Source organism: Sorex araneus, chromosome 11, assembly GCF_027595985.1.
Source record: "Sorex araneus isolate mSorAra2 chromosome 11, mSorAra2.pri, whole genome shotgun sequence".
Taxonomy (NCBI): Eukaryota; Metazoa; Chordata; class Mammalia; order Eulipotyphla; family Soricidae; genus Sorex; species Sorex araneus.
In genome coordinates, this window is record NC_073312.1 from 38342362 (window position 1) to 38358889 (window position 16528).

At 43.5% G+C, this 16528-nt stretch overlaps 1 protein-coding gene across 1 annotated transcript; it reads right to left on the reverse strand.

Moving 5' to 3' along the window:
• Positions 1-1690: 1690 nt before the first annotated feature.
• C11H10orf53 (chromosome 11 C10orf53 homolog) lies at positions 1691-15124 on the reverse strand. The gene is made up of 3 exons (XM_004607541.2): positions 15028-15124; positions 2570-2689; positions 1691-1755 (listed from the first exon to the last, which is right to left on the reverse strand). The coding sequence occupies exons 1-3, from the start codon at positions 15122-15124 to the stop codon at positions 1691-1693; spliced, it is 282 nt and encodes a 93-aa protein (XP_004607598.1).
• Between the last annotated feature and the right edge of the window lie 1404 nt (positions 15125-16528).

Here is a 16528-nt window from a genome sequence, read left to right on the forward strand (position 1 = left end):
AACAGATGTCCTGATTCAAGACAGAATGCCTAGTGAGCACATGTTTTGGATACACGGGAAAAGGCTCAACACAATAGCCTATGTTAAAAAAAAATAGATAACACTGGGCACATATGACATGATCCCAGTTTGTTGAAATCAATTTCTATATATGCCTTTGTCTTGATAAATATCCAGATGTCAATAAAAGAAACCCAAACTGAATTACACCAAAAGAGTATTCAATTTATACTTTATCCTTACCTGCATTTCCCCTTTTGCTTAATGAAAGTGCATTTCTCTTGTAGTAAAATGTTTATGTGAAAAAATTACTACACTTATGATAATACATTGGTTTTTTGAGAAAAGGGGGAATGAATCAAGGGTTATGAAAAGACGTGTACAAACCAGCAATAGACACCAGAGAAAGAAATGGTTTCTTAGCTTCAAAATCTCAGTAATGATGATTAAATATTTCCAGAGGCCTAGGTGATTCATAATCTCTGACAAAATCTCGTAAGCAAGGCTGGGGCTGAAATGGAAATTATATTCTCTGTTTCATCACAAGCAAGAAAGAACACGTACAACTGTTTTCATGGAGTCCAAGTGCCTTTAATGTTCTGGGTGCAAAAGATTTTGAGATTGTTTGGAGTCACAGAAATGATGGCTTCCCAGCTGTATCAAAGCACCTGGCATGGAGGGGCCCCTGCAAAGACTGACAGCGCTACTCCAGAGTCATTCAGGAAGGCATCATCTTTCTTCTGGTAGGACCACGTGAGGTCATTGAACGTCATTAGATCAATACTGGTATTACCCACTCTCTTTTACATCATGGCTAAGAATTTAGACTTAGTTTGGTGTATTGGATCTGAAAGTAAAGTGGCCTTTTTGACACAGATAATTTTTAGAACCCTAAAAAAAACCTTCTCTACTTTTCTAGAGGCCAGGGGTTGTGAGGTTGGGGCAAAAGGAAGCACTTTACCTCTCTGCCCTGACCTTGCTCAAGCCTTCTGTAGAACAACCTGTTGACTGGTTGGTCCAGAGACAGATTTTTCCTTACTTTAAAGAAGAATAGCAAAAGATTTGGCCTTAGGTAATTCTACACAATCCATTTTATGATTATCTGTTATATATATATATGTTATGTACTATGCTGTTATTTCTTTTTATTCTTTTCTACATTACCTAGCCTATTGTTTTAAAATTCCACTGGAAGCAAAACTTAAATCTGTAGGAATAACCTCATTTCCAAATTAGGTTTCCAAATATTGACATTAACCTATATTTTCAAAGGCCGCTCTTTTCCTTCCCTCACCCTCAATCTTTAATTTTCCCCATTCCCGGCTCTTCACTTACTATAGAATGGAGTCTCATGTGCTTCTGGCAACTATGTGTTATTACTAAGGGATGGTGCTTTGTTATTAGATTGCTTTTTATTATTTCCTTCAGCCCAATGTGTACTTGATATTGGAGGGTTCTCCCTGTGGATTGAGATGGAGAGTTGTTGAAAATGATGTAGTTTTATTATTTTGGCTGGCCCTTTTTCCTTGCAGCCTGATGAGAATCCCTATGCTGTGCAGATGGAAGGACAGACTGACACGGCTTGTACCAACTGGTCGAACCCAGCAATCGTGGCTCAGAGAGCCATTTCTCTCTGCATTGCAGTGGCAGTGCTGTGGCTGGGCTTGAGATGCCTGGAGTGGTGATGAGGTCAGTAGGCTTTGCGCACGGCGATCCTGGCCTCTTCACACAGTGGGTCTAGTTTACCATCACCTCCTAGGGAAACAGAAATGAATTGGGCCAGCTCTATACACAAACTTCTTTTGTTTTGGGGGCCACACCCAGCTGTGCTCAGGGATCACTCCTGGCTCTGTGCTTAAGCTGGTGCCAGGACTGAGTCTGGGCATCCCTACAAGGCGAGCACCTCACCCAGTGTACTATCATCTCTCCTGCCCTGTACTTTATATACAATTCGATGTCACAGAAGACATTCATATAGTTTCCACTAGGGGAGTATTTTCAGAGTCAGCAGGTACATAAATTGTTAACTAGCCTTTAATAGGGTATGAACAGATCGTAAAAGCTTTTACTTTTGAGCAGAGTGGCCTCATGATGCCATTCTGCCAGATCAGAAGCTCTCCAGAACAAAGAAATCCTTAGAAAGTGGTAGATATTACCATGCCCTGCTGGCCTGTTGGCTGTAATGGCCTTAGCGAGCCTAGAGAGAATAGACAAATGGAACAAAACCTGAAAGCTAGTAGAATAAAAACAGACATTTTTGAAATACAACAAACAGAAATTTCTTGAACAAAGCACTCTATTGCTCCTTGATTCCCATTCTGGCATCTGAAATCTCAACGAACATTCTTTCTGTTCCTGATGTTCTGGGGAAAAGTCCAGGGTATCAAATTCCTTTACACTGTATGAGTGTAGGATACATTCAACACAGAGCACAGAGTTTTGAGCAAGAAAGAGAGTCAGAATGAAAATCAACTTGAACCGAGGCTTGCCACACTGAGCACTGTGGGAAGAAACTGAGAGACAACCTTGAGCTGGTGTAATGCAGTGGGCAGGGTACTGAGGGTCTCACCAAATTCCAAGTCTTGGATGTTGCATTGGAAGACGACTTCTCCATTGACCACAAGTTCTACCACATTCCAGTAATCTACCTTCTCTAGGGTGACGTAGTGCCCATCTTCTTCCAGTACAGCTAGAAAAGAAGGAAAGGGATGATAGGTGATGTGCAGCCCGCTCCAAACAATCCAATAGGCAGAGATTCTGCAATGACAGCAGCTGGAGGCTCTCCAGGGGCTCCTGGCTGTGCTTGTGACTCAGTCCTGTGGAGCCCCTACATGGTGCTGAGGGCGGGGAGGAGTGTGTGTGCGGTGGGGGGGGGTAGGGGGCAGTGTTCAACTTCCCTGGGAGCATGTTCAGAGCCCCTTGAAGTTCTGGATTTGGCTTCAATTTGCCCCCACCCATATAATCTGTCATCTGAGCTTTCTCTAGGAGAATTTTGAATCTCTCTCTCTCTCTCTCTCTCTCTCTCTCTCTCTCTCTCTTTCGCTCTCTTTTAATAGAGATCATATTCAATGTTGGAGGGAATGAAAAGAATTAGTTTAATTCTTATCCTGCTGTTATAAATAGAAATTGGTTACTTCTCTGGCAGTAAACCTCCAAAGTCTCAAATAATTAGAAATAAAAACAGATTCCAATCTTTGACCCAAGAATTCACACTTATCAATCTTCCCTAGAGAGAATACTAACAAACAGAAGGCTTAAATATAACAATGATAAGCTCTGGACTCAAAGATCACTATGTGGTTCTCAGAAAGAAATGGGGAAAGAAGATCAGGGTAGGGTGAAGGTATAAATTGGGCAGTGGGTCTGTTCAGGTTGATTTTCAATGCTGCACTCCCAAAACTTGTATAAAGTTTATACATCATAATTATCAATGCAGTATGGTATCAATAAAAATACAATGAAAAAAGTCTCCTATGGGGAGGGGAAATCAGAAACACAGAAATATTTTCACATTAAGATGTTCCTTTTTGTTGTATTATGAAAACAAAATACTGTCAATGACTTCATGTCTAATCAAAAGTTCAGGAGATGGTGTTTGATTATTTATAAATTATTATAATCTTTTGGCATCAATAAAAACATTTTTAACATGAGCAAAAATCTAGGGGATATATAAAATATAGTAAAATATAAATTAAAAATTGATTAAATTGTGTATATGTAATAAGGAAAAGGAAGACAATACCCAATAGTTATTGCTGAGATAACTTTCTCCTTATTCTTTTCACATTTTCCAGATTTTAAAAAAATGATCAGGAATACAATGGTAGGGGGTGGGCCACACCCAACTGTGCTCAGGGCTTACTCCTATGTGCTCAGGAATCACTCCTGGAGGTGCTTAGGGGACCATAGAGGGTGCTGGGAATTGAACTCAGGTTGGTAGCATGCAAAGCAAGCACATTACTCTCTATACTAACGCGCCAGCCCCATTAATTTTTTTTCAATAAAAACTAATGGATTAAAGTTTCATGCTCATCTTTCGAATCTTCGTTTTGCTTACCACATGAACAGTTCCTTTTTTTAAAATTTTATTTTTTATTTTTTTTATTGAATCACCATGTGGAAAGTTACAAAGGTTTCAGGTTTAAGTCTCAGTTATACAATGCTCAAACACCCATCCCTTCACCAGTGCACATATTCCACCACCAAGAATCACAGTATACCTCCCCCCACCCCTCACCTCCCCAGTCCCCCACCTCACCTGTGTAACTAATAAATTTCACTTTACTTTCACTTTACATTTGATTACATTCAATATTTCAACAAAAAAACTTACTATATTGTTTGGAGTTTCTCCCCCCAAAGTCTGACCTGCTGAAAAGGAAGCATTTGATAATTTGTTTTCCATTGCTGAGAATGAAGAAATATGAGGTCAAGCGGCTGCAATAGCGGCTGCACGGTTTTGTATTTCTGTATTTTAGTATTTTAGTAACTAAGTCCAGAGAAATTTCTGCCAGAAATTGCATCATTGCAAGCTCGTACCTGCTACTTTATATTCCACATATGAGTGCAATCTTTCTATGTCTGTCTCTTTCTTCCTGACTCATTTCACTCAACATGATACTTTCCATGTTGATCCACTTATATGCAAATTTTATAACTTCATCTTTTCTGACAGCTGTATAGTATTCCATTGTGTAGATGTACCAAAGTTTCTTTAACCAGTCATCTGTATTTGGGCACTCTGGTTTTTTCCAGATTGTGGCTATTGAAAACAGTGCTGCAATGAACATAGAAATGCAGATGTCATATCTTCTATACCTTTTTGCCTCTCTGGGATATATTCCCAGGAGTGGTATTACTGGGTCAAATGGAAGCTCAATTTCTAATTTTTTGAGAATCATCCATATTGTTTTCCAAAAGGGCTGAACCAGTCGGCATTCCCACCAGCAGTGAAGGAGAGTCCCTTTCTCCCCACATCCACGCCAACACCGGTTCCTTTTGTTTTTTGGGATGTGGGCCAGTCTCTGTGGTGTGAGATGATATCTCATTGTTGTTTTGATCTGCATCTCCCTGATGATTAGTGATGTTGAGCATTTTCTCATGTGCCTCTCAGCCATTTGGATTTCTTCTTTGGGGAAGTTTCTGTTCATTTCATCACCCCATTTTTTGATCGGGTCGGCAGTTTTCTTCTTGTGGAGTTCAACCAGTGCATTGTATATCCTTGATATCAACCCTTTATCGGATGGGTAAAACAGTTCCTTTTTTAAAGATCAGCCACAGAAAATTGGTAAATATATTCCATGTCCTTAAATTTATTTTACATTGCCAAGTTGTTCCTATTAAAATGTATCCCCTATTGTTAAATTTATTCTCCATTGTGAATATGTAAAGGTTACTGGGTTTAGGAGAAATGATTTGCACAGCATAGCCTAAAGCCCTCTTTCTCTCAACATGTCTTCCCTTAATTTTTGCTGTTAGTTATCCTATAATATTGGCTTGAGAGTTGGTATGCTACATCACTGCATTTCGCAGTTTTCAAATGTTGATGAAATTTTTTGGTTTTGATTCAGACAGAGAAATTTCATGGGGGAGGCATATTTTTAAAAGTTTTAGAATGTTAATCAGTCTTACATGAGGAAAAGCAACAATTGTATCTGTTAATTGCATTTAATTACAGAAACAATTGTTGTTTCCAAATGTTGGCATATCCACTTCTTCATCTTTCAATCAGCTTAAGAACATCCAGCCCCAACTGTGAACGTTTTAATTGCGTGATTTTAATTTTCCTTCTGGAAAGGAACTTCAGAAAGCAACTCAGCAAGCATCTCCATTAACAAGATAACGCTCCTTAGGCACCCAGTGGTGGCCCTGATTGACCTGGCATCAGCCAACGTGCTGCATCTTTTTCTCCGGCATATTTGTATTTCTGCATCTTCTTGACAAGCGTCTTTTTCCGAAACACCCTTGGAAAGAAATAATATGGTGTGAACCAATGGCTTATTCAAATGAAGCAGTCCGGCCAGTTTGTAAAGGCCAGTGGAACACCTGGGAAGCACCCAACTATTTCAGAGGGTAACCTGGATACCCCCAACAATATGAAGAGGTATAGCTGGGAAGAAAGCAACTACCAGTGGGCAGTTCCAGGCAAATTGATCTCTTCAAACTTGATTAAGATATTAGTGTCCTAATACTCTTGGGGTAGTGGGTTTCAGGCAACAACAAAAATAATGGGCAAATTTTTTTCCCATTCCAACCTGATACCCACTGTCCTCTGGGAGTACAGCGTTGTCCCTTGTAAGAGAAACACCAGACACCATCTCTCTTAAACCTAGAGGGTTCTGGACAGAAGGGGGAGCGCAGGGCTGTCTGTCTGTGGCTGGTTACTGTCTGTCTGTGACTGGTTACTGTGTCATGTCAGTGAGGAGGGGACCTATAAGAAGAGTCCCCAGCAAGATGTGCACCCCACACCCTGCCAAGGCTGACCTAACCTTACTCTAGCACCCAGGGGTGGAGGATTTTTGTGAGACTTGTGGCACTCTCTTAAGACACAGTGTATCTGAGAAACAGAATTGGAACACTGAGTTCCCTATCCTATGGAGGTGGGGATGCTGAATAATGGGTGTCTGCCTCTGATCCAAGCAAATGAAGACCAAGAGGAGGAAATCCTCTTAGGGTACGTCCCTCCTCCCTGCATAGATATTAAGGCCTTTAAGGGCTTATGTGTCTGTCTCTGACCACAATGCACCCCAGTGCCCCACCAGGCAGTTGGTATTAACACAGCTCTTTGAGAAATGGTTCTGGACACTCCAACGCATCTGTTGGATCATGAGGGACCTAAGCCTGGATCTTATTAAAGCAATAAGCCATCTGAGAGCTTATATTGTCTATTCACCTATCCCCTTCTTATCAGTTCAGGATGCGTTGAGCCCAGCTGTAAGGTGACCAGAGCAGGCTTAAGGGATCAGACTCGGTGAAGCACCAGGATTCCTGCAGTTCATTCAAATGCCAACTCTCTCCATGGAGGAGCCATCTTTCCCTAAGAGCTGCTATGGGGTTGTCTATTCAAAGAAAGGTCAGATAAATATACTCTATGCAACAAAGTCTTTGTAAAGGCAGTGGCTAACCTCCAGCATAAATCAACTAGAAGCTGTTAAGGCCACCCGCAGAATGCCTGCCTCTTTGATGTGGCACCTCATTCTTCAAGGGGGATCTGGATAAACTGAAGGGACACGGAAAAGCCTCCTTCCTCCCAGGGCCTGGGGAATTGTGCACCATCTGTGAGTGATTTAAATGCTGCTGGTAAGGAAGTCAAGTCCCCCACCCCCCCCCACCGCCCCCAGCAGGCACCCCCACTTCTGTCTTGAGCACAGATACGGTGCTGATCACCACTTCTTGGAGCTAAGGAGTAGCCGAGGACTGAAGGAGGGAGCACGAAGCATCTTAGCTAAGTCAGGGCAGAAATCTATTTACGGGTCAGCTTCCAGTCCTTCCAATCTTTCCTGTTCCTTTAAATGGGCCACTTGGCAGACTTAAATACATCAGGAAAGGAGCAGCTGTGGCCAGGGCAATTAATTAGAACTTTTTGTTAAGCATTAGTTAGCTCAATTTCTCTGTATTGAGGCCAGAGTGGAGACATTTTTGCTGAGCTATTATAATTCACAAGGTAATAAAGAAGGAACAAAAACTTTCTTCAGATTGCTGAAGGCATAGTAAGTTCAGGAAAGATCAGGCCTATTTCCAAAGCCAGCAGGACTGCAGGAAATGATAAAGGGCTATGATTTTAATAGAAATACATGGAATTCAAATGCAGATTTTCCAGAGAAGGGCCCTCCAATGTGCTGCTGTGCTTAGTGTTGGGTTGAAAGTGGTGGGTGGACTGTGGGACTGGGGGTGGGGGGTGGGGGGCTCCCTGCTTTGCTTCTGTTAACACGCTGGCATTTGTCACTGGCCCTCCCCGGGTACTGGCTGCCAGTATTACAGGAATTATCATTCAGAGATATACAAAGCTAACTTTAAAAATCAACCACCTGCTGATACCTTGCAGTACTCGAGTCTCCTTCAGCCATAAAAATTCTTCCCTCAATCTCCTTAAAACTCTCCTTCCCCTCCCCTACTGCGGCAAGAGCTGCCTCAGCCGCTGTTTCCAGGCCTCCACCCACTCCTTTCCCTCCCCTGGGGAGCCCGTAGTCCGCCCCCCTGAACCTCTCTCAGAGGCAAGACTCCTCATTGGTACTTCCAGGAGTTTGTTCTGTTCTTCCCATAACTCACCACTGATTGATACTCTGACCTACCTCCATTTTTGCTTTTGAAAATACTTCTGATGGTTTAAAACAACAACGAGTTTTTTTTTTAACTCTAAAAGTTTTTAATTATAAATGCAATGCAGACCCAGGTTTTTGTCTCTTTAAAAAGAAATACCTTAAAATGCATAGAAAGAACAAAATTTTTAGAGTCACATACAAATCTTCTCTTCTCCTTTCCCTTTTTTTCCCAATGGAAAGAATTCAGGAACATCTTTTATTCCCTTAACCTGACGTTGTGGCGATCCAGCCCTCTCCCTGCCCATGGGCCCACCTAGGTGCATTTCCCACAATGAATGGACTGAAATTTATGCAGTCATTCCTATTTCTGGCTGTTTCCAGCTCCCTCTCACACAAACATGTATGTCTGTATGCCCATGAAACTGAGGAAAACAAAGTAGCTGAATTCTATAGTATTTAAGTTTTCAGGCCTTACCGAGTTGTCCTCCAAAGTTATGGTGCAAAATTAGCCTCCTATCCCAAATTTTAGCAAAATGTTTTCTAAGTTCATCAACTGTGACTTTATCTTTTTTGGGGAGAGGTGGAGGGGGGAATTCAGTTTATTCATGACAGTCTCCTCTAACTTGTCTCCTCCACAGGGACTATCCTCTTGCACTTTGGGCACCTTACCGGGACCACAGCCTCATATCCTGTGTCTACTAAGCTCTGTCACTTCCACAGCCTTCACAGGCTCAGATCCTGGGGGCCCAGTGATCACTCTAGGTAGGTTTGTTTTACTTTATTATATATATGTGTGTGTGTATATAAAAAGCAATATATATATATTGCTTTTTTGGTCACACCCAGAGATGCACAGGGGTCATTCCCGGCTCTGCACTCAGGAATTACCCCTGGCAGTGCTCAGGGGACCATATGGGATGCTGGGAATCGAATCCGGGTTGGCAGCATGCCTGGCAAACGCCCTACCCATTGTGCTATCGCTCCAGCCCCATAGGTAAGTTTGTTTTAGCTATTATCTCTCAATCTAACTGTGCCAGGCCTGTGCACTGGAACACAGCAGAGAACAGGAGGGCAAGAACCCAGCTCTCCCTTCTTAAGAGAAGGACCAGAGTGGAAACTGGTGAACTTGATTATTTTAGACTCTTGAGCACTGAGGCGACTAAATGGGGAGGATGAAGAATCAGGAAGAGGAAGGCAGAGGGAAATGCTGACATCTTTGATTTTTGTTTGTTTAGTCCATACCTGGGGCTGGAGTGATAGCACAGCGGTAGGGTGTTCACCTTTCACGCAGCTGACCCATGTTCGATTGCTCCGCCCCTCTTGGAGAGCCCAGCAAGCTACCGAGAGTATGGAGCCCACATGGCAGAGCCTGGCAAGCTACCTGTGGTGTATTGGATATGCCAAAAACAGCAACAATAAGTCTCACAATGAGAGAGGTTACTGGTGCCCGCTAGAACAAATCAATGAGCAACGGGATGACAGTGACATGACAGTCCATACCTGAAGGTGCTCAGGGACTGCTCTAGGCTCCGTGCTTGGGGCTTGTTTCTGGTGGGACTCGGGGGCCATGTGGTGCTGGGCATCAAATTCGGGGCTCCTGCTCGCCAAGCCCGCTCTCAGCCTGTTCAGCCATCTCTCCAGTCCCAGTGCTGACATTTTCAAGGAAGGTGACTTTTGAGAAAGACTGGAAGTCTGAAGTAGAGAATGAAAGTGATGCAGCAATATCTGAACTACAATACTAAAAAAAATATTTTAAACAGGAAATTTAAAAAAACTGCAGTAATGAGTGGAGGTGGGCGAGGAAGATCACTGTGGGTGGGGGGTTCCCTCAGTGGAGTGTGTTCGTGGAGCTTAAGGGTGGTTAAGGGTCCTGGAGGCTTGGAGAAGTGACTGAGGCCATGAACTGTCTCGTGATAGGAGGGGGGAAGGTCAGGTTGGTCACCTGGAGCCCGGAAAGCTGTCTTCACCTTAAGCCAGCTGGAAGCCACAAGAATGTGCCTGGGGCATGGGCTATACTGACTCAGACTGAGGTGTGTCATCTGGCTGAAAACTGACTGCAAAGGGTCAGAGTGCTCAGTCGACAGTGATGCAGGCAGGAGGTGATGGCATCTTGGGTTAGTAGAGGTGAGAAGGATGGTTGAATTCTGCGTGGATGTTTTGAAGTTAGAGTCAGCTGGAAGTGCTACAAGACTAAATGGAAGGGCGAGGGAGGAGAGGAGAGAAACCTTCATGGTATTAGGGCTGAGCAATGGAAAGAATGGAGCTGCTAGAAGAGATGTGGAAGAATTCAGAGGGGCTGCTACGGGGTGAGGTTTGAAGACCAGCTTGAAAATTTGGTCCAGAGAAAGAGACAGACATAGAAAGATTGCACTCATATTTGGAATATAATATAGCTGAGAAGTGCAAGTTTGCAATGATGCAATTTCTGGCAGATATTTCTCTGGACTTAGTTACTAAAATACTAAAATACAGAAATCCAAAACCGTGTGGCCGCTAGTGCAGCCACTCAACCCCATATCGCTTCATTCTCAGCAATGGAAAACAAATTATCAAATGCTTCCTTTTCAGCAGGTCTGACTTTAAGGGGAAGAAACTCCAAACAATAATAGTAAGTTTTGTGTTGAAATGTTGAATGTAATCAAAGTAAAGAGAAAGTAAAGTGAAATTTATCAGTTACACAGGCGGGGTGGGAGGCTGGGGAGGTGGGGGGAGGTGGAGCTATTCTGTGATTCTTGGTGATGGAATATGTGCACTGGTGAAGGGATGGGTGTTTGAGCATTGTATAACTGAGACTTAAACCTGAAACCTTTGTAACTTTCCACATGGTGATTCAATAAAAGAAAAAAAAAGTTTGATCCAGACTAATCTGATATGCAAACTAAACATTCCAGTGACAAGAAGTCCTGGTTGGAGAATCAAACTTAGGAGATACCAGCAAAAGGTGTCATATAAAGTCATTACTACTTCTAACTCCTGAACACCCAGAACTAATTTATTTTTTGGGGGGGAGACACACCCCATGATATTCAGGGATTGCTCCTGGCTGTGTACTCCTGGCAGTGCTCTGGGGACCATATGAGGTTCCGGAAACCAAGCATCTTACCTGCCATACTACTTCTCTAGTTCCCAGAACTAATTTCTAACTATTGCTTCCTTTTCTCCCCAGTTGGTTTTGAAGATACATCCAGAAGTACTTGGGAACCGCTTGGTGTGGGGCTCAAACTCCACTTTTTCTGCACACAAAACATGTGCTCAGTCCAGAGAGCTAACTCCTGGCCTCTATAATTCTTCCCACTCCCACCCCAGAGACCATCCCCCCACCCCCATGGAGTCAGGATCTCCTTGGTGCAAGCATAGCATGGATTTGTCAGCCCTGGGTGCTTCAGAAGCTACTGGACAGTTTTCTGGGCTCTCTCGTAAGCACGAGGTGGAGTTTATTCCCCATTGTTGCCCCTGATGTGCTGTGTGATTCCTCCTGGCTCTGTTATCCTGCAGCCACCACAAACTGTGTGCTCCTCAGCACCCCCTAGCCTGGTGTGTGTACCCCCTCTGAAGAGTGCCAGCGTCCCTGATCAAGCATGTGAGTGCGCCTCGATGATTGTTAATATAACAACTAAAATGAAAGAAAAGGGGAAGGGTAAGAAAGAAGCATCAAGCAAAATAAAGCAAAACAAGAAAACAAAGACATGGCTAAAATCAAACAAAACTTGAGAACAGAAGCAAAGAAGTGTCTGCGGACATCCTGCAAAGAATGGAGAGGGTAACTCCCAAAAAAACATTGCAAAAGGCCAGCTTCTCAGAACCAGCTTTGCCAAAACTCTGGAAAATAGTCAAAGTGGGAAAAGAAGTGAAAAAAGACAACGTGGGAGCTACAGAGGGAACTCAATGGGTTGGAGCACATGTCTGGGATAGGCAAGGCCCCGAGTTCAATCCCAGGGCCACATTCACCCCCACACCAGTACTGCTTGCATGGGAGCTCCCTCCATCCCATATACCCCACCCTGCTTCTTTATTTTTGTTTCCTTGCCTCCTGGCTTGGTGGGGACATCCTTGAAGAGAGGAGCCCCTGTTCCCAGCATGGACAGGTCACAGTCCCCGGAGCCAACAGAGTGCACCTTACTCACAGATGCTGGTGTGTGTTCTAACCTGTCCGGGGCTTCCTAAAGTGTTGACACTGGAACTTGTCTTTGTTTTACTAAACTTGGAACTAACCCAGGGTGTAAAAGCCATGTACAATGCTTGAACACATTCTAAGGCAAATGGAAAGCCCATAGCTGTCTAGACAAAAGGCTGCTGAATCACAAGATAAGCCCCAAAAACCTAGGAGAGAAAAAGGCAACCTGGGGTCTGCAGAGAGACGTCAAAGGCTGCCCCACATATCTGACATAGATAGGCTAGGTTAGAACTGCTAGAGAGAGTGTTTTTTTGTTTGTTTCTGTTTTTTATGTTTTTGTTTTAAGAACTTAATTATTTGGGAAAATATTTGCACAGTTACATGTACCGGGAAATCTAGAAAGCCAAATGCATGCCTAGAACAGGATGCAAAACTCAAAAAATATTTGGAAAGATCTTAAGCTTTTTCTTTGGGTCACAGCCGGCGATGCACAGGGGTTATTCCTGGCTCTGCACTCAGGAATTACTCCTGGTGGTGCTCAGGGGACCATATGGGATGCTGGGATTCGAACCCGGGTTGGCTGTGTGCAAGGCAAACGCCCTACTCACTGTGCTATCACTCCAGCCCCAATATCTTAAGCTTTTTGTTGTTATTTGGGCTATTCTAGGTTCTGTGCTCAGAGATCACTCCTGCAGTGCTCAGGGGACCAATTGTGGTTCTGGGGATGGGACGGAGGATTGACCACATTCAAGGCAAGCGCCTTACCCACTATACTCATCTCTCCAGTCCAAGATTCTCAGCTTTTGCCATTGTTTGGTCTATGGGCTCAGTGAAAGCAGGGAGTAAAAACTAAGACAGAATTGTAAATGAAGGAATTACCTCAACAGAACAAATATACATATAGAGAATGAAAGAGGCTCTTTTGTATTCTTTGTAAGTAGAGCATTCTACCCAAAGGTATAATATATATCCTTCTCAAATGTACACGGAAAAATCTCAAGTAATATTTTAAACCATAAAATAAATCTGAAACATAAAAGAATAAAACCTTACACACACACACACACACACACACACACACACCACACGCAATAGCACAGCGGTAGGGCATTTGCCTTGCACGTGGCCAACCAGGGTTCGATTCTTCCGTCCCTCTTGGAGAGCCCGGCAAGCTACCCAGAGTATCTCGCCCACATGGCAGAGCCTGGCAAGCTCCCCGTGGCGTATTCGATATGCCAAAAACATTAACAACAAGTCTCACAATGGAGACGTTACTGGTGCCCGCTCTAGCAAATCGATGAGTAACAGGATGACAGTGATATACTGCCCACGATCAGTTACAGAAAGAAATCAGTTACAGAAAGAAATCTGGAAAATCACAAATTTGTGAGAATTAAGCAATGCACTGTCAGCCGATCACAAGGGTAAGTCTTTAATCTATTTCATAAGATATAGAAAATATCTTAAGAGGAATGAAAAGAAAAACTATCCAAGTTAATAGTATACAGAAAAAGCAGCGTTCAGAGGGAAACGTGTAGTTGTAAAAATCTTTTCTCAAAAACAAATATACCAGGATTAGATAGCTCAGTCAGCTGAGCGCAAGCTTTGCATACTGGAATCTGGGTTCAGTCCTCAGTACTGGGTGGTTTCCTGAGCACAGAGCCTGGAGTATCCCCTGCATGCTGTGTGTGGCCCCAAAAACAAACAACTGTAAAGGTGACATAAAATCAATAATTTAATTGTGTAGCTTGAGAAACAGAAAAATTGAGTGAATCAAACTCAAAGCTAGCAAAGAAATATAATGATGATGATGATAATAATAATTAAAAAATAGAGTGGAGATAATTTTTTTTAAAACTCAAAGACAAAAGAGAAAAATCAATGAAACTACAAGTTGGTTCTTTGAAAATATCACAGAAGTGACAAGAATAAGAAATAGAGAAAACTAAAATAATAAATAAAAGAATGGGACACCAACTCTTAACAGTAGAAATATACTCTCCAAGGGTATATATTTTTGTTCACCACAGTTTCCCAATACCTGGAAGAATGGCAACAGGTATTAAGAATTTGGTACATGGATGGGTGATCAAATATTATGTTCTCTGCCCTTTTCCAGTCAGAGGACCTTGGGACATGCACTTATTTGGCTTGGGGGCCTCCAACCAGGTAGTTCAATGGAAGAGCCTTGCACCCTACTGTGTGGGGGGGTTACCAGGGCCATCCACCTCCAAGACTGCACCCATCCACCTGCTCCATGTCCCTGAGCCCCTGTGCTATCTTTCCAACGCGTCAATATTTTTGATTCCCAGTTTTCTGCTGTGCAAGGCAGGGCATGTTTCATTGTGATATGCAATATGATATGAAACCTATGCAGGTTTGATATGAAACCTATGCAGGTTTCATTGTGATAACTGCCGGGCACTTGGTGACCTCAGAGCTCAAGTCTGTTCTCTCTCTTCTATAGAAGCGGGGAAGCCAGAAGATCTTAAACCAAAGTGGGGCGGCAGAGGCCCTGGGAAAACTTTCTAGAGGCCTCCGAACTTGATACACAGACGAAAGAGGGTCTAGGCAGAGGCAGGCAGCGTCTGCTTGCAGCGCTCAGGCCGCTTAAAGCTGGGGGCGGCCCTTTGGCACTCAGCTGCCCACCTTGCAGGCCCTCCAGGCGATAGGCACGGTGCTCCAGGGACAGTCCTAATGCGCTGTAAGGCCCATAGCGCAAGGTGACCGATGCTCGCAGGGGCATGCTGGGCCTGAGCAGCTGCTGCAAGGGCGCTGCTAGGCAACCGCTTAGCTGCTCTGGGAGTAGGAGGGGCCACGAGAAGGGGGCGGGGCCAGGGGGGTCTGAGTCACTCCCATCCTCCTCTTGCCTAATCTGGGGAGTGCAGATCAGTGTGTGTGTGTGTGTGTGTGTGTGTGTGTGTGTGTGTGTGTGTGTGTGTGTGTGTGTGTGTGTGTGTGTGTGTGTGTCTGTATGTCTCTGTGTGTGTCTGTATGTCTGTGTGTGTGTGTGTGTGTGTGTGTGTATTTTGGGGGGTTAGGGTAGGGGGATGCAAGGTGGAAGGGTGTGCCTATGCAGGAGAACCCCTCTTTCTTTTTTATTTTTGGTTTTGGGCCACACCTGATCGTGCTCAGGGCTTACTCCCTCCCTCTGTGCTCAGCGGTCACTCCTGGCAGATTCAGGAGACCATATGGGATTTTGAAAATCATATCTGATAGGCCAGGTACAAGGCAAGCACACCACCTGCTGTACTGTCTCTGGGGACTGGACTATCTCTCTGCTGTACTATGTCTCCATTTTCTTATCCTGTGTGTGTGTGTGTGTGTGTGTGTGTGTTAATAGTTTTCTGTCACTGTTTTTTAGTTGGGTATGGTCTTCCTGACTATACTAAAGATGAATCCTTTATAGCATACTTAAAAATTCCACTATCTGGATTCCATGTGTCTCTTACTGCTATTTCTGCTCCATTCTTGTCATTTTGTCATATCTCCTTAGTGTGCTTGGTTTACTTTTTTCTCCATTAATTTATGTTTTATTTGAATCACAGTGATATACACATTTATAAAGTTGTTCATGATTGGATTTCAATCATATAATCTTCAAACACTCATCCCTTCACCAGTGTACTTTTCCCACCACCGATGGTCCCAGTTCCCCCCACCCCACCACCCTATCCCACCGTCTGCCACTATGGCAGGCACTTTCTCCTCTCTCTCTCTCTCTCTCTCTCTCTCTCTCTCTCTCTCTCTCTCTCTCTCTCTCTCTCTCTGTGTCTCTTTCTCTCTGTCTCTCTCTGTCTCTCTTCTCTCTCTCTGTCTCTCTCTTCCTTTTGGGCCTATGGTTTACAATACAGATAATGAAAAGTTATCAGGTATATCCCTTTATCTGTGCCTTTTACCTCCCCACATTCTTGTGGCAAGCTTCCAACCATTGACCTTTCCTCCTGGCCCCTGTTTGCTCTCACCTTGGGTATTAGTCTCATATATATATGTGTGTGTGTGTGTGTGTGTGTGTGTGTGTATATATATATAGTTATATATATATATATACACACACACACACATATATAAGTCCACAAATGAATCCTGTCCCTCTTCTTCTGACTTATTTTACTCAACATTATACTCTCCATGTCAATCCATTTATAAG